This window comes from Bos taurus, chromosome 3, assembly GCF_002263795.3.
Source record: "Bos taurus isolate L1 Dominette 01449 registration number 42190680 breed Hereford chromosome 3, ARS-UCD2.0, whole genome shotgun sequence".
In the NCBI taxonomy this organism is placed as follows: domain Eukaryota; kingdom Metazoa; phylum Chordata; class Mammalia; order Artiodactyla; family Bovidae; genus Bos; species Bos taurus.
In genome coordinates, this window is record NC_037330.1 from 26,640,039 (window position 1) to 26,662,033 (window position 21,995).

General features: G+C 47.3%; 1 protein-coding gene across 1 annotated transcript in view; it reads left to right on the forward strand.

Annotated features, from left to right (window-relative positions):
* Positions 1–565: 565 nt before the first annotated feature.
* IGSF3 (immunoglobulin superfamily member 3) overlaps positions 566–21,995 on the forward strand; it is a gene marked incomplete at its 5' end in the record, with an annotated part of 60,703 nt that continues 39,273 nt past the window's right edge. Inside the window, 6 exon segments of the mRNA NM_001192700.2 lie at positions 566–944; positions 3,622–4,032; positions 8,688–9,077; positions 10,444–10,503; positions 13,249–13,650; positions 19,096–19,500. Coding sequence (NP_001179629.2) covers positions 566–944; positions 3,622–4,032; positions 8,688–9,077; positions 10,444–10,503; positions 13,249–13,650; positions 19,096–19,500 — 2,047 coding nt within the window.

Consider the following 21,995-nt stretch of genomic DNA (forward strand, 5'->3'; position numbering starts at 1 on the left):
CCTTTAGGAGCTCAGCTCCACCTCCACGTGTGGAGGGAAGAGGGTGTATGAAATGTGTCCATGATGGCCTACCTTTGCAAATAAGGGTGCGGAACCAAAGAAAGGACCCAGGACTCCCTCCTTCCAGCTCTCTAATCAAGAAAGGAGCATTTAATTTCAGCCAGACTGCAAGGTGGTTGCTTTTGTTCTCCTCTGAATTTGTGCCAAGGATGCAACTTTCCCTGCTCATTTTATTAAAAACTTTATAAACAGCACTAATAAATAGATATAAAACTGCCGCCTAAATGACAGAGAGACTAAATGAAATTCCCAAGGGTCAGCCATTGAATAAATAACAGGACCATGTCCTTGCACGATCACATTCTCATATATGCAAATTCGGGACAGTGCCTTACCACAGGATGTTTTAATTAATATTTATAAATCACAGAGCGCCTTGGAAAGGGCCGCTAAGTTATTTATATTATTATCATGTCACTTGAATCACAAGCCCTTTGTAGACTGCTGCCTGCTTTGCATTTTAGTCTGAGACGTGAGAGAGCCCGTCGTGTGTGTCTCCCCCACAGGTGTTGTGTCAGCGCAGCGGCAAGTCAGCATCCAGGAGGGACCCTTGTACCGCACGGAGGGCTCTCACATCACCATCTGGTGCAACGTCAGTGGCTTCCAGGGGCCCTCTGAGCAGAATTTCCAGTGGTCCGTTTACATGCCCAAGGCCCCAGAACGCGAGATCCAGATCATCAGCACCATGGACGACACCTTCTCTTATGCCATCTACACGCAGCGTGTCCGCAGCGGGCAGATCTACGTGGAGAGGGTCCAGGGGAACTTGGCCTTATTACACATCATTGATCTCCAGACGCGGGATGCCGGGGTGTACGAGTGCCACACGCCCAGCACCGACGAGCGGTACTTCGGGAGTTACAGCGCCAAGACGACCGTCGTGGGTAAGGAGATGACTACGTCCGTGTGGCTGATGTTCTGCCTGAGTGCTGTAGTGAGTTTAAACTGTGAAAATAAATTATCCTAGACTGACTGGGTGCTTAAACAACAAGCAGTTATTTCTTACTGTCCTGGAGGCTGGAAGTCTAGATAATCAGGGTGCCAGTGTGGTCAGTTCTGAGGAGGGCCCTCATGGGGATTGCTGAGTACTAACTTTCTCTTGTCTCCTTACCTGGCAGAAAGGGAACGAGAGAGCTGTCTGGGGTCCCTTTATAAGGGCGCTAATCCCTGAATCTTTTTCCCTGGCAGTCTATGCTTTCAATGTAGGGGATTCAGGTTAGATCCTTGGTTGGGGAACTAGGGATCTAGTTGGGGAACTGCCACATGCCAGGCAGTGCGGCCAAAAAAATTTTTTTAAAGGAGCACTAATCCCATTTATGAGAACTTCATCCTGATGTCCAAATCACCTCTCAAAGGCTTCATTTCCAGATACCAACACAGTGGGGATTGGGTTTCAACACAGGAATTTGGGGGATGGGGGAGAGTGTAAACATTCAGTCCATAACACTAAGTCAGTTCTTTTATAGTACAGTTTTATTTGACTTTTGAGGGCTTCCTGGTGGCTCAGAGGTTAAAGCGTCTTCCCGCAATGTGGGAGACCTGGGTTCGATCCCTGGGTTGGGAAGATCCCCTGGAGAAGGAAATGGCACCCCACTCCAGTATTCTTGCCTGGAAAATCCCATGGATGGAGGAGCCTGGTAGGCTACAGTCCACGGGGTCGCAAAGAGTCGGACACGACGGAGCGACTTCACTTTCGCTTTCACTTTAGGGCTTCCGAGGTGGCGCTAGTGGTAAAGAATCCGCCTACCAATGCAGGAGACGCAAGAGACGTAGGTTCAATCCCTGGCTTGGGAAGAGCCCCAGGAGTAGGAAATGGCAACACACTCCAGTACTCGTGCCTGGAAAATTCTATTGGCAGAGGAGCCTGGCAGGCTACAGACCACAGGGCTGCAAAGAGTCGGATACAATTGAGCACATAACATAGCATTTGACTTTAAAAGAAGAATCCAAAGCTCCCCAAATATTTTAGAGATCACCAAGTAGCATAGGTGAAGCAAGTTTTATGTGTTCACTTGTAAATAGAATGTTGAAGCTGCAACTTAAAGAAGAAGATCTAATGCAGATGTTAAGAACTTAAGAGGAGGTTAACTGACCCTCTCTAACTGATGAAAGGGGATATAAAAATATAAGGCAAGGACGTTTGTGGTTGGTAAGCTGAAGAACCGATGAGGAAGATGAAGCATGTGTCATCTGCAGGAAGAGGCCAAACCTCCAGGAAATGATGGGCCTTTAGATGGCGCCTCTGAGCCACTGGGGATGCTGCTGTGTCAGGAAGCAAGTGTGGCTGCAGGACTCTGCTCAGACCTGGAGTGGGTCTGTGTGTCCTTTGGTGTCAGAGTAAGGAATTGTGCGCCAGCTCTTGGTGCACCAGTCTCCTTTTACCCCTGTGCTCCCCAGATGAGGGAGGGAGCTGGAGGAGGGAGGGCCGGGGAGGGAGATTTCCATGTGGTTGGCTCTGGGCCACAGTTTCCCAATGTGAAGGGTCAGAAATATCAAGGCCATTCTGTTTTTCTGTCCAAGTCATAACTTCCAGGCTTAATTATGATAATAAAAACAAAATCAAAATTTCCACCCTTCAAATCAGAGAAGAGGATGATGTTTAGTCTCCAGGGTAAAATGCTGACCAGGTGACCACAGAGGTAATCTTATCGCTTGCCTGACTCATCCCCATTTCATGGCTTCCTTCCAGCCCACGAGCACATGTTGACACATGAGTTATATGAAAATTAAACCTACTAAGAAATTGAGGACCCTGCTGTTTCTCTCTGCCACAACCCTTTTTTTAAAAAAAAAAAAAAAGAAGAAATAGCTTTTCTAGAGTACTGCATTGCTGACGTGAGTTGGGGGAACATAGGCGTGGAGTGGCTAGAAAGGAGAAAATGAGCAAGTTGTATAGAAAATGTGACATTCCAACTTCCAGGAACTCTTTTTGTTTGAAGATGAGTCAGTAGCCAAGTTAAAGTTTCTGAAAGCAATTTCACTTTGAACAACAAAGTCTTATTTCACCTGACATAAAATTTCTTTGACATGTTATTTTCAGTGAGTTCATTTATTGTGTAAAATGACATGCAGTGTCTGCAAACATTATTTTATCAATTTTTTAATAGGATTTTTTAATTTAGCTGATTTACAATATTTCAGGTGTACAGCAGAGTGATTCAGTTACACACACACACATAAATATATATGTACTTTTTCAGATTGCTTTCTGTTATAGGTTATTATAAGATATTGAATATAGTTCCCTGTGCTACACAGTAAGCCCTTGTTGTTTTCTGTTTTATTTATAGTGGTGTGTCTTTGTTAATCCCAAATTCCCAATTTATCCCTCTGCTCCCAACCCACTTTTTATCTGAGTGTTATTGAAATACCAGACAGGAAGCGTTAAGTGCCAAACAGTTGCAGTCCGAATCCAGACAGAAGTGTCGTTCTGTTTCTGTGCTGCCCGGGGTCCTCCGTGGCCCCACAGAACTGTGGAAGCCTGGGTGGGTTGGCACTCAGCCCCTCGAGCGTAAGATCTGTGGCCTAATGACCGTGCTTGGGGCGGTTCGTGTGTTGCAGTGATCCCGGACACCCTGCAGGCCACCGCTGTGCCCCAGACTTTGCACAAAGTGGAGCAGGACCGCCTGGAGCTCACATGTGACACATCCACGGAGACGCTGCAGCACAGCCACCTGTCGGTGGCCTGGCTCCGGCAGCGGGGCGGCGAGAAGCCGGTGGAGGTCATCGCCCTGAGCCGGAACTTTGTGCTGCAGTCGAGCAGCGACTATGTGCAGAGGCAGAGCCTGGGGGAGGTGCGCCTGGACAAGCTGGGGAGCACCACCTTCCGCCTCACCATCTTCCACCTGCAGCCCTTCGACCAGGGCGAGTTCTACTGCGAGGCCACTGAGTGGATCCAAGACCCGGACGGCTCGTGGTACCCCATGACCCGGAAGCGTTCTGAGGGGACCGTGGTCAACGTCCAGCCCACCGGTGAGTCTGTCTGGCGGGAGGTGGTGTAGACTCCTTTGACGACTCTGCAAGGACTCTGGGTCCCTAGGGGCCAGGTATCCCAAGCCCTGATCCTCTCTCACTGTGCTCTCCCAGCCCCTGAGTCCAGCTGGGCTCCAGATTAGACCTGACAGCTGTTGGTGGCTGCTTCAGCTGGGCTGGGGGCAGGCGTACTGTGGGCACTCAGTCCACTGGTTTTGGTTGGAGGGTATGGTTGTGCTGGCATGGAGATGCAGGAAGTGCCCAAGGGTCCTTGCATCACTGCTCACCTCTAATGAGGGGCTGCCTTGTTCTGATGATCAGAGGTGTGGTTTGTGGGAGATGAGCTGGACTGCCTGAAGTACAAGCTGTGGGGGGGACTTCTCTTCAGGACCTGTCTCTTGACTCTCCTGCCCCATTTGCTCCAGTTAAATGGTGGTGGTCTTGGTCTCTGCATAGCTCTCTTGCCCCACTTGTTCTGTCATTCTGGGGCTGTGCTTCTGACTTACCTAATAGCACAGATACCCAGGCTTGGGCAGTACAGATTCCTGAGTCAGGCTTCCGGGGTGGGACCTGGGAAGCTGAGTTTTCAGTACACTTCCACTGTAGACAGTCTACGCTTTGTCAAGCACAGCTCTAGAGCCAACAGGGCAGAAGCGATTCTTTGGGTACCTAATGGATGTTAGAACTTTACAAGGAGGGTTAGGCTCCTGGACTGGGAGCACTTTATCTGTTCTGTAGGATCCAGAGTATTTAGCGGCTTCTGAAACTTCTGGTACTAAGAAATCCACAGAAGGCGCTTTATTTCATATTTATTCCTTCCCTTCCTGGCTGGTTTTAAGAGCTTCAAAAGTCTGGGCCACATTTTGAGTCTTAATGCTTTTAAATTAGGTTGCATCAGTTAATCTTCTTTTATTTTAATCTTGCCAATTTGGAATGAGGATTTTTTTTTTTGAATTTGCCCCAGCAAATGTATCCAGACTAAGCAAAGGGAAAACTAGGTGGAAAAAAAACAAAAAGTCGATGACTTCACTCCGTGTCCCAGTGATGTTCTGGTTCAGTGGTTGTAGCCCCAGTGTTGCCCTTCTCTTACTTCATTTCAGTCAACATTTAGTAAGTCTCTGCAGCACTGCAGGTGTGGTGATAGGCCTCGGGGACTCGGAGATGAAGAACACTTGGTCCCTGCCTTAGGGAACTGCAGATATGAAAGCCAGGGGCTGAGTGGAGGGCAGTAAGTGTGATGATGGTGTGGTGGATGGGGTGCCCTGGGGACACAGTGAATATCATTCTTCTGACAACAGTGTTTTTCCTGGATGGGGTCGTTAAAGCAGAGTCAGGAAAACCAACCCATTTGGTGACTTTGAGTTGAGGCTTGAAGCTTGAGCATGCATCAGGAGGAGAAGCATAAAGGTACAGAATTATTTGTCATGTTTGGCAAGCACAGAGGAATCAAGGGTAGGCAGATGTTGAGTTCCAGATATGAGTGGTGAGAGATAAGAGATAGGAGATAGGAAAGATGGCCTGAAGCCCCATCTGCTGTAATGTGAGCTTGGCTTTGACTCTCTGGTCCAAGCATCTCTCAAGCTGTTCTCCTTGGACTCCTAAGAGCCCCATAGAGGTGCCTGAGCAGTCGCTTTGTGGGTGGACGTGTGTGCGTGTTGGTGTGCGTGGGTAGACGCCATGGTGGGTGGTGCTGAAGGAAGGCATGTGAGGCCTACAGTGTCCCCTCCTTGCCTCAACGAAACGTTTTCTATATCGGGCAATAAAAGACATTGTATGCGGAAAGGAAGACCCCCCTCTCCTCTGCCCAAGCAAAGTCTGAAAACCACTGCTGTAGACACTTGGAGGAGGGAATAGAGATTTGTAAACACATCAGTGGCACAGTCAGACTGGGTTTTAGAAAGGAAAAACCATGGAGGCCACCTAGGGTTGAGCTGACAGGTTGGATCTGAAGTCAGGAGACCAGGGAGGGAAGGGCTGATGAGGCCACAGCTGGGTCAGTGGCACTGACCTGGCAAGTGAGCAGTGGGTGCCAGGGGCAAACAGAATGGAGAGGACTAGGGAAGGAGGAAGCCAACTATTGGGAGCCCTGAGGCTGGGGCTCAGGGTGATTCCTTGAACTGTGATAAGGAGGGATGAGGTGATGTGCCGAGTGATACTTGAAAGCCTCTGCTTCCCCTTCAGTGGCAGCACTGATTGGCTTTTCTCTTGTTCTTGTCAGTTTTGGTCAAGGAGTCCATCCTGCAAGCAGACTCTCATGGAGATGCTCTGTGTGTGAAGCAGCCAGCATGTCATCAGACATGGAGCTCAGTTTGAGGTTGAATTTGGGACCGATGAGGCCCCAGGAGAAGCCCGTGGGGTGAAATTGGGAAAGGACCCAGGAGAACTGTGGCAGTGAGAGGTGGTCAAGGAAGCCAGTCCCAGTGACAGAGAAACAGAGTGGTCAGGCCAGTTGGCAAGAAGCAGGGCGGAAAGTGTTATGGACACAAAGTAGGAGAGCTGGTCCAGAGGCTCAGACCTAAGCCTTCCGCTGTGATGGGTTGGGGGGCGGGGGTGTCACTGGAGACATTTGCTCAGTCAGCGAAGTGTGGCAGAAGGTCAGAAGCAAAATTTCAGTGAGCTGAGGAGGGAGAGGGGATTGGAAAAAGCATACATCAGTGTATGGAGGTTTAATTGACTAGGAAAGAACAAGGGCAAATTGCTGGGCAGAAAGGAGGAATCTTATCTTAACCTGGCAATGTGAAGGCGTCACCATGCCAGGAGGGGGAATCCCATGAGATCAGAAGAATCTAAGGAAGACTGCCACAGTTGCAACCAGCCTGACTCTGAGGAAGTGGGAAGTCTGAGGTCTGGGGCACCTGTTCGTAAGACTTTGGTGGCATTTATGTGGAAGGGGTGATTTTTTTGTGTGTTTGTTTAAATCATTGATGTTGAGTTATAAGTTACTGCAATGTGGTTGACCAGAAAGCCAGTGTCTTGCAGCTGACATGGGTTCAGTCCCATGTGGGTGTGTGTGTCTAGACAGAGGCTGGCAGAGTGAAACCCACATCTCTCAGGTTGGTCTTTTGGGAGGCAAAGCCGAGGCAACAGGTGTCACTTTGGAAGTGAGACCCTAGAGTCATTGCGTCTAGTTCACTTTGTCAGCAAGTTTGGGTAATAAAAGGAAGAGGCTGATTCGCTGGACAAGATAGGTATTTGGGGCAAGACACGGGCTCTGGTGGGAAGGGAGGAGATGGAGAGCCTGAGGAATGGGTGGGTACAAAACGAGAAGGGTAATGTGGAAGCAAGTGCTCTTGTGATTCCTGTGTTTTTAGGGAAATGGGATTCTCGTCTGCTTGAATAGTGCATGGGATAGGGGATAAGAACAAGGCAAGGTGGGATTTCCCTGGTAGTCCAGTGGTTAAGACTGTGCTTCCAACACAGGGGGCGAGGGTTTGATCCCTGGTCATGGTAACTAAGATCCCACATGCGACACAGGGTGGCCAAAAAAAAAAAAAAGAATGAGGCAAAGGCCCTGATAATAGAGGTAAAGACGTGGGAATGCCAGTGTAAGGAAGACAGTTGAGATTGGAGCTTATGATTCTACAAGGAATTCAAACATCCCTGTGATGAGATTCTCCCTTCCATGTTCTCTTTAGAGGAACAGAGCTGGAACTGGGAGGAGAAGGACTTGGGCAGTGGTTGAAGCTACAGCCTCCCCTACCCAAGGCTCTGTGACTGTTTCCAGAAGCTTCTCCTGCCCTTCACTCCTTTGTCCCCTGCCACCAGTGCCCATGAGACGCGATCATTGTCTCATGGCGTTGACAGACACACCATTACATGGTGTGCAGGACAGTTAGTGGCAGTGAGCCCTTCTTTGATCGTTGCCCTGCCCCCTCCCCCCATTCCCGATTAAGCCACTGGTTCTTTGAAGGGTGCTTGAGTTCATTGATTGTTTTAGAGGTCATGTGGCTGTCAGTGGAAGTAGGTACTTGCCCCCTCCATCTTTCTAGAGATTGATCCGGTGGATGATGGACTAGTGAAAAGACATTAGTTTTCACTTTTCCTATGCAATTTTGTTAGGGATTGTCTTTTTATTTGCAATATTCACATGAGAGTGGAAGACATTTTTCTCTCTCTCCATAAATAGACTGAGAAAAATAGACATTTTTTTTTCTCTCTCCAGATAGATAAATAGACTGAGAGAAAGAATATTTATTAAGATTGGGGTCAGCACCTGGGCCGCTGGGTAATTTTATCTCACAAGTCTAGCAGGGTAATGTCTATAATATCTACTGAAAATATTTGTACTCCTGATGCTTTGACGGAGTTCTGGGTATATAGATCAAGGTTGGACCTTTGTAATCTGCCGTGAAATTGAAATTAGGAGTGATATTGCTTGCTGATCTCTGGGAGTGAAATCTAAGGCATTATAAGCTGCAGACAGAGCTTCGTCACTTTGATTGGGATTAAGAAGACCCTTAAACTTTTTGGGTCTGGCTACCTTTGAGTTTCCTCTGAGATAGTCAAGAGTTTTTCTCTTAAGACAGGTGTGGCAGTGCCTTCCCAGTAGTCAGCTTGTTGAGAGGGTGGCGACAGTGGGAATTTGCTGATGCAGCTTGGAGCGCTGGGGCCCTTGGTCACCCAGAATGCATCCATCTTGTTATTTGTTTTCTCAGACAAAGAGTTCACCGTTCGGCTGGAGACGGAGAAGCGGCTGTACACGGTGGGAGAGCCGATGGAGTTCAGATGCATCCTGGAGGCGCAGAACATTCCCGACCGTTACTTCGCTGTCTCCTGGGCCTTCAACAGCTCACTCATCGCCAGCATGGGGCCGAACGCTGTGCCAGTCCTCAACAGTGAATTCACCCATCGGGAAGCCAGGGGCGAGCTCCAAGTGGCCAAGGAGAGCGACAGTGTCTTTGTGCTGAAGATCTACCACCTCCGCCAGGAGGACAGCGGAAAATACAACTGTCGTGTGACGGAGAGGGAGAAAACAGTAACCGGGGAATTCATCGACAAGGAGAGCAAGCGTCCCAAGAACATACCCGTCATCGTCCTCCCCATCAGTAAGTGTAGGGAGGGGCCGCTTCCTTTCCCTCCTCCCACTGGTCTGGTCCAGGAGCTAGCATCATCTCAGGGAAGTCTGGGGAGAAGAGAAGAGCTGGGGGAGGGCAGGGCAGGTTCAAGCAGCTGGCAGAGAAAAGCCCCCTCCTTTCTCCAGCTCACCTGCCCACACTTAGCACCCTGCCCCCTCCCCCCTCTTGTAGGCAGAGCATCAGGTGTGTGTTTGCAGGCTGGCGAGGGGCCTGGCAGATCTGAATGCTGGCAGCTCTATATAAACGCCAACAGTGCCAGCTCAGCTTGGAGACCAACCAGGACTCCAGCACAGCTGTTCACTCCCATGTGGGAATTAAATCCCAGAAGAAATGGGTGGGTGCCTGCTTTGAAACCTTACTTAAGAGGGTTGGTCTTTTATGGGAGGATTTTAAATCCTAAAGAGCATTATTAGGAAAGATTTGCTTTCTGGGTTTGAGGGTGTAGGGATTGGCATTTCCCTAATTGTCTCTTCCCTTCTGGAAGTGGGTTTTTAAAAGTCAGTGGATGGGACCTCTCACATCATCCTGGAGCATAGGCTTTTAAAGCTTAGCTCATTTCCAGGGTTGCTTAGGTGGGCTCCCTGCCTGCTTGTAGCTGGCATTGTCTGGGTGGGTATCAGTCAGGACTGGGGGATTAGGGGACTGCCTGTGTTTGCTTATCTTGGGTTTAATCATTCATAGTATCAGCATGTCCTTATTAATATCTCATTTCTCTCATAGTTCTATTTTTAGTAAAAAGAGAAACCTTAGAATGCTCTGATTTTAAACAAGACGGTGAAGTTTTTAAACTAACCTTTAACCTTTTTCTCCACTGCTCAAACTGTTCTTTCTCTTAGGCCTGTAATGATTCCCTTTACATTTTTATTTACACTTTGACATTTTTAATACAGTTTCAAGTGTGAAGAAAAAACAGACAACAAGGGTCTTGCCGCTCTTTTTTTCTTTTCTCACCAACAGGATGGCTTTCTTTTGTGCTTATTTTTTTTTTAATTGCTCTCTGACACACATCTCATTGTCTTGAAATTCTTTTCTTTCTTATTCCCCCCTGCAATGCCTAGCATGGTGCTTTGCATAGGGTAGATGCTTGCTGAATATTTGTAGAATGGAATTTGTTGAATTGGATGCCCCTTCTTTACTATTTTCCTGTCGGTCTGTGCTTGCCTTAACCACGGACTCTCTACTTTTAAATCTGCAACTAATTCCTCATTGTTCTGTAAGGATCCAGTGAAGGACAGCCACACTGTGTCCTTCCTCTGTTTTTTGTACTAAGCGATTTCCCCCATCCCCTTCCAAGAACTTGTTTGATGATCTGTGGCCTGCTATATTGCTTTTCCAGCAGATAACTGGGTAGTTAAAGTCCCCCAGCACCACCAGATCCTGCCCCAAGGCCACTTGGGTAAGTCTACCAAAGAACACAGTGAATCACATCGGTAATGGTGATAGTAAAAACTTGGATTTTAATGGCGCTTTAACTCCCAAGAGCCCAAACTGCTTCTGCGTATATCATCTCCTTCTCCACTCCCAGCCCTCCAATCCAGTAGTATTCTGTTCATCCTCTGAATGAAGAGACCAGAGCACCATACAGGGAAGTGGCTAAGCCGGTTCCGTTTAGTGGTCAAGCTTGCATCGCATTAGAAATATCTGCTTCTAACGCCAGATCCACTGCTCTGCGCTTAGCCTGTGCTCCACCATCAGTCTCCTGATTTGGAATTTCGTTGTGACCATGCACTTAGATTCTCATTAGTTCTGTCCTGGTTTTCATTTAATCTAGAGAGTTTTAAATTGCTGGCTGCCTTTTTCTCAAGCCTGGAAACGCTTGTAAATAGTCTTAATGGGCAGTTAGCTTTGTGTCTGTATTTGCTTTTGCCTGGGCTGCAGAATTTTTTTTTTTTTCCTTGTAGTTTCACATCTAACTGCGTGGTTTTTTCAGGCTTGCTCAAACAGCAGATTACCAAACAGCAGCCCTCGTAACAAATGAGCCAGGGCTTATAGAAAAGCCCATTAGGGTGATAGTAGGGGGTGGGAGTGATGCCCTGTAAGTCATTCTTCTGCTTAAGGCAAGAGGAGACTTTTTTTTTTCCATTGATGCCAAAGTTGCCCTTCTTTAATTTCTCGCTTTGAATTGATAGCACTGGAAGTGAGTCATTAATGAGTCTTTAATCTAAAGAGGAATATTGTTACTATTAACAATGATGAAAAATAATTACCCGATCTGATACTCTCAGTGTCATGACCTTTAGAAGTAGGACTATTAGTACTTCCATTTTGCACATGAGAAATGAAAGCTTGTGTAGATTAAGTAAGAGCCCCAAGACTGCAGGGTTAGTGGGCAATAGACTGGGGCCTGGAACCTGGTCTGTCTGCCTCCAAATCCTAGTTTTTAGACATGAGTGCTGTAGATGTAGCTACTCAGGAGATCTGTCATCACCATGAATCATCTTGGTGTGGCTCCTGGGAAAATTCCTATTCCCCACTCTGTCTATCTAGACCTTTTTTCACGTGAAACAAGCTTATCCAGAATGGGTGGCCGACACGTTCACTATAGCAAGAGCTCCATGCCCGGGCTCAGTGCTTATCTTTGCCTCTTTCTGCCTGTGGGGAAAATACAGGGCTAAGATAGACTCCAAATGCATGGTCGTGGATATGCTTTTCCCCTCAGTAATTGGGTGTGCCCCTTGATCTGGGATTAGATTGATTGATTGATTCAAAATTGTTGTATATGTTTCATGTGGATGGTGCCCAGAAAATTGGAGCTGAATCAATCTGGTACTTTCTGGTTTTTTTATACCTTGCTTTTTGAGCTCTATAGATAATAATACAAAATAATATATGCATAATCAAGATAGATTAAAATACCCAAAGTCTTTATGAAAAACAAATAGTTAATGGGAATAGTAAAATTAATTATCATGATGGCCAGTTTTTGAAAACCTATGTATTAGGTGATTTATAGACATTGGCTTATTTACTTTATAATCTTTTAAAAATTCACAATATAAATAACACTCTCTCCACCCATCCCATTGAAGAAGGCATGTAGAGCTTAAATAATTCCATTGAAGGAGGTCAGATAGCTAAATGAGTAGCAAAGGAATAAAGGGAGTAGAATCCTTATCCTGGAGTTTGACTGGCAGAAAGTCAAGGTCGAGAGCAGCAGAACCGCTGGGCTAGGTGGATGGCCATGGGAAGGCGAGCCACTGCCTTTGGTCTGTTCCTCTGTGTTGATGAAGCCTGAAAGGTTGCTCAGCACTCGCTCTGTGAAATGAGGCCATTGCTGCTGCATTATTGCCCACAACCAAGGAAGAAAGCACATGTTGTCCTCCAGATACTTCCTGTCACTTTTTTTTCCTACTTCCTAATATTGCCCTGAAAGACTCAAATGACATATATGAATGTTCAGCTTTCATTTGACTGCTGTGGCCCTAAATGATGGGAAGATGAGGTGAAGTAGAATTTTCAAGCTATTTAACTCACTGAAAATCCAAGTCAAAAATTCTTAACCCTGTTGAACACATTCCAGTCATCCATCAGACTCTGAGGGGGATCGGTTCCAAGACCACCCCAAATCTGAGAATGCTCAAGTCCCTTATACAAAGTGGCTTTTTGGATTTACATATAACCCACACTCATCATCTCTAGACTACTTATACCTAATACAATGTAAATGCTATATAGAGTTGCCAGTTTGCCAAAATTCAAGTTTTGTTTTTTGGAACTTTCTGGAATTTTTTTTTTTTTTTTTTTGAATCTTTTCTATCCACAGTTGGTTGAATCCATTTATGTGGAACCTATGGATATGGAGGGCTGACTGGACCTGATGAATTGTTTTATGCCCTAAGGGTAATGTTTGATGACATATTTCTTAGGTCCTGATCCAGTCTCGGGTCTTAGGCCCTCAGTGTCCCACACGTTATCTTTGCACCCAGCAAAGGCCCTCCAAGGTTATCAGATCTAAAAATCCAAGGCAGCAAAGCCCAGAGCCAGCCAGGGCTCGTGGCAGCAAGCATCAGAGGGCTTGCATCCTCCCAGGTCCCCTGTACCTGAATAGAGTGACATTTGTACCCTTTCTCCTGTGATGTCTGTGGGGAGGGCACAGTGGAGCCCAGAAAGCCCCAGCGTGGCACTCTCTCCCTCTCCCCAGAGAGCAGCATCTTTGTGGATGTGGCCAGCAACGCCAGCGTCATCCTGGAGGGCGACAATCTGCACCTTACCTGCAGCATCCGGACGACGGGCCGGCCACTTAGCCGCTTCTCCGTCATCTGGCAGCTGGTGGACCGGCAGAACCGCCGTAGCAACATCGTGTGGCTGGACCGAGACGGCACTGTGCAGCCCGGCGCATCCTACTGGGAGCGCAACAGCTTTGGGGGCATCCAGATGGAGCAGGTGCAGCCCAACTCGTTCAGCCTGAGCATCTTCAACACCAGGAAGGAAGACGAGGGCCAGTACGAATGCCACGTGACCGAATGGGTGCGGGCCGTGGACAACGAGTGGCAGATCGCAGGGGAGCGCCGGGCCAGCACTCTCGTCTCCATCACCGCTCTCGGTAAGTAAGCTCTGCTGTCTTTTGGTGGGACCGTTGCGGGAGATGCTCCCGTTTTAAGACACGTATGAGAAAAAGTCACTCAGTTGTGTCCGACTCTTTGCAACCCATAGACTACAGCTTGCCAGGCTCTTCTGTCCATGGGATACTGGAATGGGTTGCCGTTTCCTTCTGCAGGGGATCTTCTCAACCCAGGGATTGAACCTGGGTTTCCTGCAGTGCAGGGGGACTGTTTATCATCTGAGCCACCAGGGAAGCACATGGGAAATGGATGGCATCTTCCAAAGGTTTTGATTGAAGAAAGCATTGACGAAGTACGGATGGGGTTCAGGGAACCAACAGTGGTTCAGCATGGTGGGCCCAGGGGACGGGTGACAGCCGGGCACTGTTACTACTCCTGGGTCTGGGTGGTAGGAATGAAGTTGTAAGGATTCTGGCCTGGGTGGTCCCAGGTAGAGGAACAAAGGCCACTGCTGAAACTGAGCTGGAAGAATGGAAGCAGGTTCTCTCCCTCCTGCACCCAGGCCCTCCTCTCCAGGGGCTCAGCCCTCCTGGCAGTTTAGAGCCTGGTAGAGAAGGGTAGGACAAAACCTTTCACCATTTATTTAGCATTTTCTACCCTTCCTGGCTGAGTGTAAATACTTAAGTTTAACTGTCCCTTAGAATCCTCACCTAGCCTACAAGTAAACACTGTCATTTTACAAGGAGACTCCTTAGAGGGGATAACTCATTTGCCCAGGGCTATAGCTTTTAAATGACAGACCCACAGTCTTGAACCCGGGAAGCCAGCAATCTGCCTTAAAATGTTTTTCAAAGCCTGTGTTTTTATCTTTTCCTCCATACAGCTCTTCCTAAAGAAAGCCATTTCCTGATTAGCATGAAATTAAGATACCTTGATACCCTGGCTAAAACCAGGGTATATTAGATTTCCTTCTCACGGGGTAGTTAAAGAGGCTTCCATCAACATTTATCTGCCTAATGGAATCTGTATATTACATTTTACAAGACCAGTCAGCTACTTTGCTGGGAAGGTACCTTGTCATGTTAAGTATTCCTGTTTGCCAAGAGACTGTGACATCAGTTGTCCTCAGCGATTTCCTATCCCACCCCTGGACCATGCTCACCTTCCTCGTTGGGAGGGCTGCTGATGTTTCTGGGCATACCCCACTGGAAGTGGCAGCCCCAAGTGGTTTTGCCCTCACCAAAGTCCTGGGTCACCACCCGCCCCAGATCAGAACTACTTTTCCTTTCCAAAGCTTAATCCCAAAGATTGACCTGCCTTCTGCACTCACCATGCAGCTCAGATTTTTGTGTCTGGAAACCTCATCTAGTGGTTGAGTTTCCTGTTCAGCTCAATCCCTGAACCTCTGCTCAGCATCCTCTGTGGACATATGGGAAAGGAACTTGTGAGGAAAGTCCTGGGTGTCCAACAGGGGGAGTCTCTCCTTCCTGTGAGGCTAGGAACGTCTGAGGGGTGGATAGAGGTAGAAGTAATTTTATAGCATCAGGTTGTCCTCTGAATTTTTTTTAAACCATATATATATATATATATATATATATATATATATATATATTTTTTTTTTTTTTTTTTAACTTTTTGGCTTTTCTGGGTCTTTTTTGGGGCAGAGGCTTAGTTGCACCGTGGCATGTGGGATCTTAGTTCCCTGACCAGGGATCAAACCCAGTCCTCTGCATTAGAAGGCTGATTCTCAACCACTGGACCACCAGGGATGTCCCTGCCCTCTGAATTTTTTTCGTATTCATTGTATGTCTGTGGTTCCCACAGCCAGGACTTACCAAGGGATTCTGACCTAACTCTGCCAAAAGATTTCATTCCTTACCTTGTCTTTTACCAATGGAGTTTAAAATACTTTCTTTTATGTCTTTCTTTTTTAAAGTGAACTATATATGTAACAATAAGTATTACAATGTATTACTATATATCTAACAAAATACAGTAATATTGTAATAGTACCTTGGAAGGTACTATTCCAAGTATTTTACATATACTAATTCATTCAGTCTTCACAAAGACCCATTTTACAGGTGGGGAAATAGAGGCAGAAGATTAAGTAACTCGTTCAACGTCACACAAGTAGAAAGTGTCGGAGTTGGGCTTCTGGCTCCAGGGTCTGTGCCTTTAACCTGACCACTGCCTTATGCGTCCCAGGACTAAAGACACCTAATAAGGTCCCTGGAATCAGTGACATACATGTCTGTAATCTGACTGTCTTTTACTGGCAGCTTGATAGTGGGCAATTTATATACCTCCTCTGTTTCCTCCTCTGTAAGAAAAGAGTGCTAAGCACCTGTCCCGCAAGGTTGTTTTGAGGATTCAGTGACGTGAGGTGAAAGTGAAGCAGTTGGCACCATGCCTGGCACATAGATCAGTTCATTCGCTCAGTCGTGTTTGACTCTTTGCGACCCCATGAATCACAGCACACCAGGCCTCCCTGTCCATCACCAACTCCCGGAGTCTACCCAACCATGTTTGTTGAGTCGGTGATGCCATCCAGCCATCTCATCCTCTGTCATCCCCTTCTCCTCCTGCCCCCAGTCCCTTCCAGCATCAGAGTCTTTTCCAATGAGTCAACTCTTCGCATGAGGTGGCCAAAGTATTGGAGTTTCAGCTTCAACATCAGTCCTTACAGTGAACACCCAGGACTGATCTCCTTTAGGATGGACTGGTTGGATCTCCTTGCAGTCCAAGGGACTCTCAAGAGTCTTCTCCAACACCACAGTTCAAAAGCATCAATTCTTTGGCTCTCAGCTTTCTTCACAGTCCAACTGTCACATCCATACATGACTACTGGAAAAACCATAGCCTTGACTAGACGGACCTTTGTTGGCAAAGTAATGTCTCTGCTTTTGAATGTGCTATCTAGGTTGGTCATAACTTTCCTTCCAAGGAGTAAGCGTCTTTTAATTTCATGGCTGCAGTCACCATCTGCAGTGACTCTGAAGCCCCCAAAAATAAAGTCTGCCACTGTTTCCACTGTTTCCCCATCTATTTGCCATGAAGTGATGGGACTAGATGCCATGATCTTTGTTTTCTGAATGTTGAGCTTTAAGCCAACTTTTTCCCTCTCCTCCACTTTCATCAAGAGGCTTTTTAGTTCCTCTTCACTTTCTGCCATAAGGGTGGTGTCATATGCATATGAGGTTATTGGTTCTCCTGGCAATCTTGATTCCAGCTTGTGCTTCTTCCAGCCCAGCATTTCTCATGATGTACTCTGCATATAAGTTAAATAAGCAGGGTGATAATATACAGCCTTGACGTATGCCTTTTCCTATTTGGAACCAGTCTGTTGTTCCATGTCCAGTTCTAACTGTTGCTTCCTGACCTGCATACAGGTTTCTCAAGAGACAGGTCAGATGGTCTGGTATTCCCATCTTTTTCAGAATTTTGCACAGTTTATTGTGATCCACAAGTCAAAGGCTTTGGCATAGTCAAGAAAGCAGAAATAGATGTTTTTCTGAAACTCTCTTGCTTTTTCCATGATCCAGCGGATGTTGGCAGTTTGATCTCTGGTTCCTCTGACTTTTCTAAAACCAGCTTGAACATCAGGCAGTTCACGGTTCGCGTACTGTTGAAGCCTGGCTTGCAGAATTTTGAGCATTACTTTACTAGCGTGTGAGATGAGTACAATTGTGCAGTAGTTTGAGCATTCTTTGGCATTGCCTTTCTTTGGGATTGGAATGAAAAGTGACCTTTTCGAGTCCTGTGGCCACTGCTGAGTTTACCAGATTTGCTGGCATATTGAGTGCAGCACTTTCACAGCATCATCTTTCAGGATTTGGAATAGCTCAACTGGAATTCCATCACCTCCACTAGCTTTGTTCGTAGTGATGCTTTCTAAGGCCCACTTGACTTCACATTCCAGGATGTCTGGCTCTAGGTGAGTGATCATACCATCGTGATTATCTTGGTCGTGAAGATCTTTTGTGTACAGTTTTCTGTATATTCTTGCCACCTCTTCTTAATGTCTTCTGCTTCTGTTTGGTCCATACCATTTCTGTCCTTTATTGAGCCCATCTTTGCATGAAATGTTCCCTTGGTATCTCTAATTTTCTTGAAGAGATCTCTATTCTTTCCCGTTCTGTTGTTTTCCTCTGTTTCTTTGCATTGATTGCTGAGGAAGGCTTTCTTATCGCTTCTTGCTATTCTTTGGAACTCTAGATTCAGATGGGAATATCTTTCCTTTTCTCCTTTGCTTTTTGCTTCTCTTCTTTTCACAGCTATTTGTAAGGCCTCCTCAGACAGCCATTTTGCTTTTTTGCATTTCTTTTCCATGGGGATGGTCTTAATCCCTGTCTCCTGTTAGATAGGGCACATAGATAGTGCTCAGGAAATTCTGGCTGCTCTTAGTTTTGGGATCATAACCAATGTGTTAATGGTCCATCATACTCTCAGAGCTGACGGGACTCTGGTCACCCATCCTGAGGAGTCAGTATTTTGGGTTAGGGATGCTGGAATATGGAGAGACTCGGGCTAGCACACCTGCAGGGCCCCACTTTGCCCAAGGTCCCCCCTTCTGAAGATCAGTCCTTCCTGCTGTGGGTCTTTTGCTGTCTCTTTTCCCTGGATTCCATGAGGAGATGGAGGTCAGACTGGGGAGCCAACCCAAGCTGCCCTGCCTGGGGAGCATGGGCACCTGCTTCCCCCGCCTCCCTCTTCACAAGTGCGCTGATGGGCCGGGCATGAAGGAAGTTGGCACTGGGCTTCTTTCTCCTGTTTCAGCATGGAATCCAAGCTGTCTAGGGATGGTCCTGCCTCCATGCACTCAGTCTCTGCTGTTCAGGGGTGGCGTGGGGTGGGCATTGACACAACAGAAATCCAACTGAAGGTTTCATTGGTAACGGTTTGCTAGTGCTGCTTAAGGAGAATCACCACCAGCCACTTTCTGTGAGGTCCTGTGAATTGTTGGGTTTGTGTGTCAACACGCTAGCAGAAGTAATACTGGCCTGAGCATCAAAAGAGCCCCGTGTTCTATACATCTGTGTCTCTTTTGCTGTCTCTCATTTAGGTAGACATCGTTACCATCTTTCTAAATTCCAAGTATATGCATTAATATACTGTATTGGTGTTTTTCTTTCTGACTTACTTCACTTTGTATAATAGGCTCCAGTTTCATCCACCTCATTAGAACTGATTCAAATGCATTCTTTTTAATAGCTGAGTAATATTCCATCGTGTATATATAGCACAACTTTCTTATCCATTTGTCTGCCGATGGACATCTATGTCAAAAACCACTCTAATATTGTAAAGTAATTAGCTTCCAATTAAAATAAATTAATTTTAAAAAAAGAGCCCCATGTGTGAGACTTTGTTCTGTTAGCTTTTGCCAGGAGCCCTGTCACTGCGTCCCACTGCCCTGAGGAAGCCAAGTGTCTGTCTCCATGCAGATAGATGTGTCTATCTACCTCTCTCTGCTCTGTCTCCAGAAACAGGCTTCGCGGTCACTGCCATCTCCCGCACGCCAGGGGTGACCTACAACGACTCCTTCGACCTGCAGTGCATCATCAAACCCCATTATCTCTCCCGGGTCCCTGTGTCAGTGACGTGGCGGTTCCAGCCGGTGGGCACCATCGAGTTCCACGGTCTGGTGACCTTCACCCGGGATGGAGGAGTCCAGTGGGGGGACAGGTCTTCCAGCTTCCGGACCCGGACGGCCATCGAGAAGGCGGAATCCAGCAACAACGTCCGGCTGAGCATCAGCCGAGCCAGTGACACGGAGGCGGGCAAGTACCAGTGTGTGGCGGAGCTGTGGCGGAGGAACTACAACAACAGTTGGATGCGACTGGCCGAGAGGACCTCCAACCTGCTAGAGATCCGGGTGCTGCAGCCAGGTGAGGGTCCCGGGTGGGTCGCAGTTAAGTTGCCAACATCAGGACACTTCCTCCTAAATAAGTTCAGTGTGGGTCTCTGAAGATCAGGACTGGGGCCCACCCAACCACGATTGCGGCCTTCCTGGGTGGTTCAGTGGTAAAGAATCTGGCTGCCAATGTAGGAGACGTGGGTTTGATCCCTGGGTCAGGAATATCCCTTGGAGCAGGAAATGGCAACCCACTCCAGTGTCCTTGCCCAGAGAATTCCATGGGGTAGTGAAGAGCCAGACATGACTGAGTGCACACACACTCTAGAAGCACAACAGCATTGTCAGACTCTGGGAATTTCACACGATTATAGGACAGTATTAGCATTTTGCCAGTTGTCCTGAAAATGCCCCTTATGTTTTCTCCTTCCAAACCCGCATTGAGTCACGGGTCACAATCGTATTTAGGTGTCATGTCTCTTTTCCTTTAATCCAGAACACTTCCCCAGTCGCTTCTATGAGTATGTGTTTGTGTGTAAGTGTGAAGATGTTGATATCCGTGAGGTATGCAGGCCAACCTGACTGTTTTGTGGAAAGCTCTGTCTCTTAATGTCATCTTCTATGATCCTTGCAACAAGGATGTGAACAAGGTACCCAGCGTCCCCTGTTTGCAGACAGGAACCTCAGACGCGAAAGGGAGAATACAGGCTCTTACTGAATGTTTGCTTTGCCCTGGGTGCTTGGGATTATTTTATGAAAATTTCACAACAACCCCAGGAAAGGTCAAGTGATCAGCCCAGGGTCATGTAGCTGGTGAATGGAGCCATGTTTGAATCGTTTCCCCCACACTGTTTGCCTGACCCAGGCCCTGCCCTCCTGCTCTGGATTTGAGCACTTGAGAGCTCCCCTCTTCCGGGCAGGTGGAATCTCTCTTGCATCAGGTCGTAAGGACACACTCATTTGGAGAGCCTTAGTCAGGGGGCAGTGTGCAAACACTCTCACCTTAATCAGGCCCTTCCTCTAATGAGAGGGTAAGTTTGTGCTGCTCTTATGGTTTTCTCTGTGTCTGTACCTGTTTCCATTTAGGTTGGTGGCAGGCAGAGGGTGGAGCCTGGCCCTGAGCAGGAGAGCACCAGCAGCCATACAGTGAAGGGTGGGGTCTTTGCAGAGACTTTGCAGAGATGCCTCACCGACTTTGCAAAGATGGTTTGAACACCTTGAAAAAGGGTGTTTCTGATTGCTCACAGCCATGGTGTGTGCCCAAACCAGGTCTGCTCCACCACTGCAAATGATCACAGTGTTTATTATTTTCAGCAACGTGAGGTTACAAAGTGGCAACATCTGGGCTTATCCTTCACCTCTTCTAGCCCCATAGCAGGGTCCTGTTTGGAATGAATGACTTGGGTAAGTGATGGGATGGTTCCCTGGCCAATTAGAGCTGAAACTTGGACAACAAGATGCCAGGGAAGAGGCTGTTCTGCTGAAGTGGATTTGCAGGTTAATGGGGGGTTAAGCAGAGACCCTGTTTTGTGTGAACCCTTGTTGGTGAGGGACCCGGTTGTCTGCCTCTCTGAGTAATTGCATCCTTTGTGGTCTCCTCTGTCCTCACGGTCAGACTGTGAACCCCCTCGGTGTCCATCACGTGGTTCCAGCTACAGAAGGCAGAGGAAGTGCTGACCCTAGGACCTTGACTGGTGCTGCCTTTTCAAATAAATTCCTAATATTTGCTTGTTTGTCTTACTGCTTAGAAGCTAAGACGGAAGTACTTAAGGAAAGAAAAAAGAATTCGTTCCTTGAAGATTCGGTTATTTGGATTTGGATTAATTCTGGTGCTACTAAAGGGGAAGTAGGGTGATAAGAATCCACCTGGGATGCAGGAGAAGTGGGTTGGATCCTTGGGTTGGGAAGATACCCTGGAGAAGGAAATGGCAACCCACTCCAGTATTCTTGCCTGGGAAATCCCATGGACAGAGGAGCCTGGTGGGCTAGAGTCCCTGGGGTCGCAGAGTCAGACATGGCTTAGCAACTGAAACAGTAACAGCTAAAGGGGAAAGGGGACGGAAATGTACTAAATAGCTCTTGGGTGCCAGGCTTTGTGCTTAGTACCTCTGTTTTCTTTTCATATTCATCCAGCAATGAAATAATACAGATGTCTTTATGCCCATTTTGCTAATGAGGAAACCCAGGCTCCCAGTGTTTAGGAGCCTTGATAGGGACAGTTTGCTTGTCAGATGGAAAACAGATTGGAACAAGGAGCCTAGGTTGCTCTGATATCCACGTATCTCCATTTTGCATTATATCATTTTATTGCCCCCTGAAGAGTTAGGGGACCCAGGATCTGCTCTGAGGGCCATATGTTCAACTCTCACATGGCTTACACTGAGTCAGTTTGTGATTTCACCATGAAGCAAGAACAAGCAGCGACTGGCGTGGGATACTTGGGAGCAAGTGCCCGGGTGCTTGGCCTCTGCTCAGAGGTGCATGGTAATGCACTTGGCTGGCCCTCTGGGGGCCGCAGAGAGCAAGGTG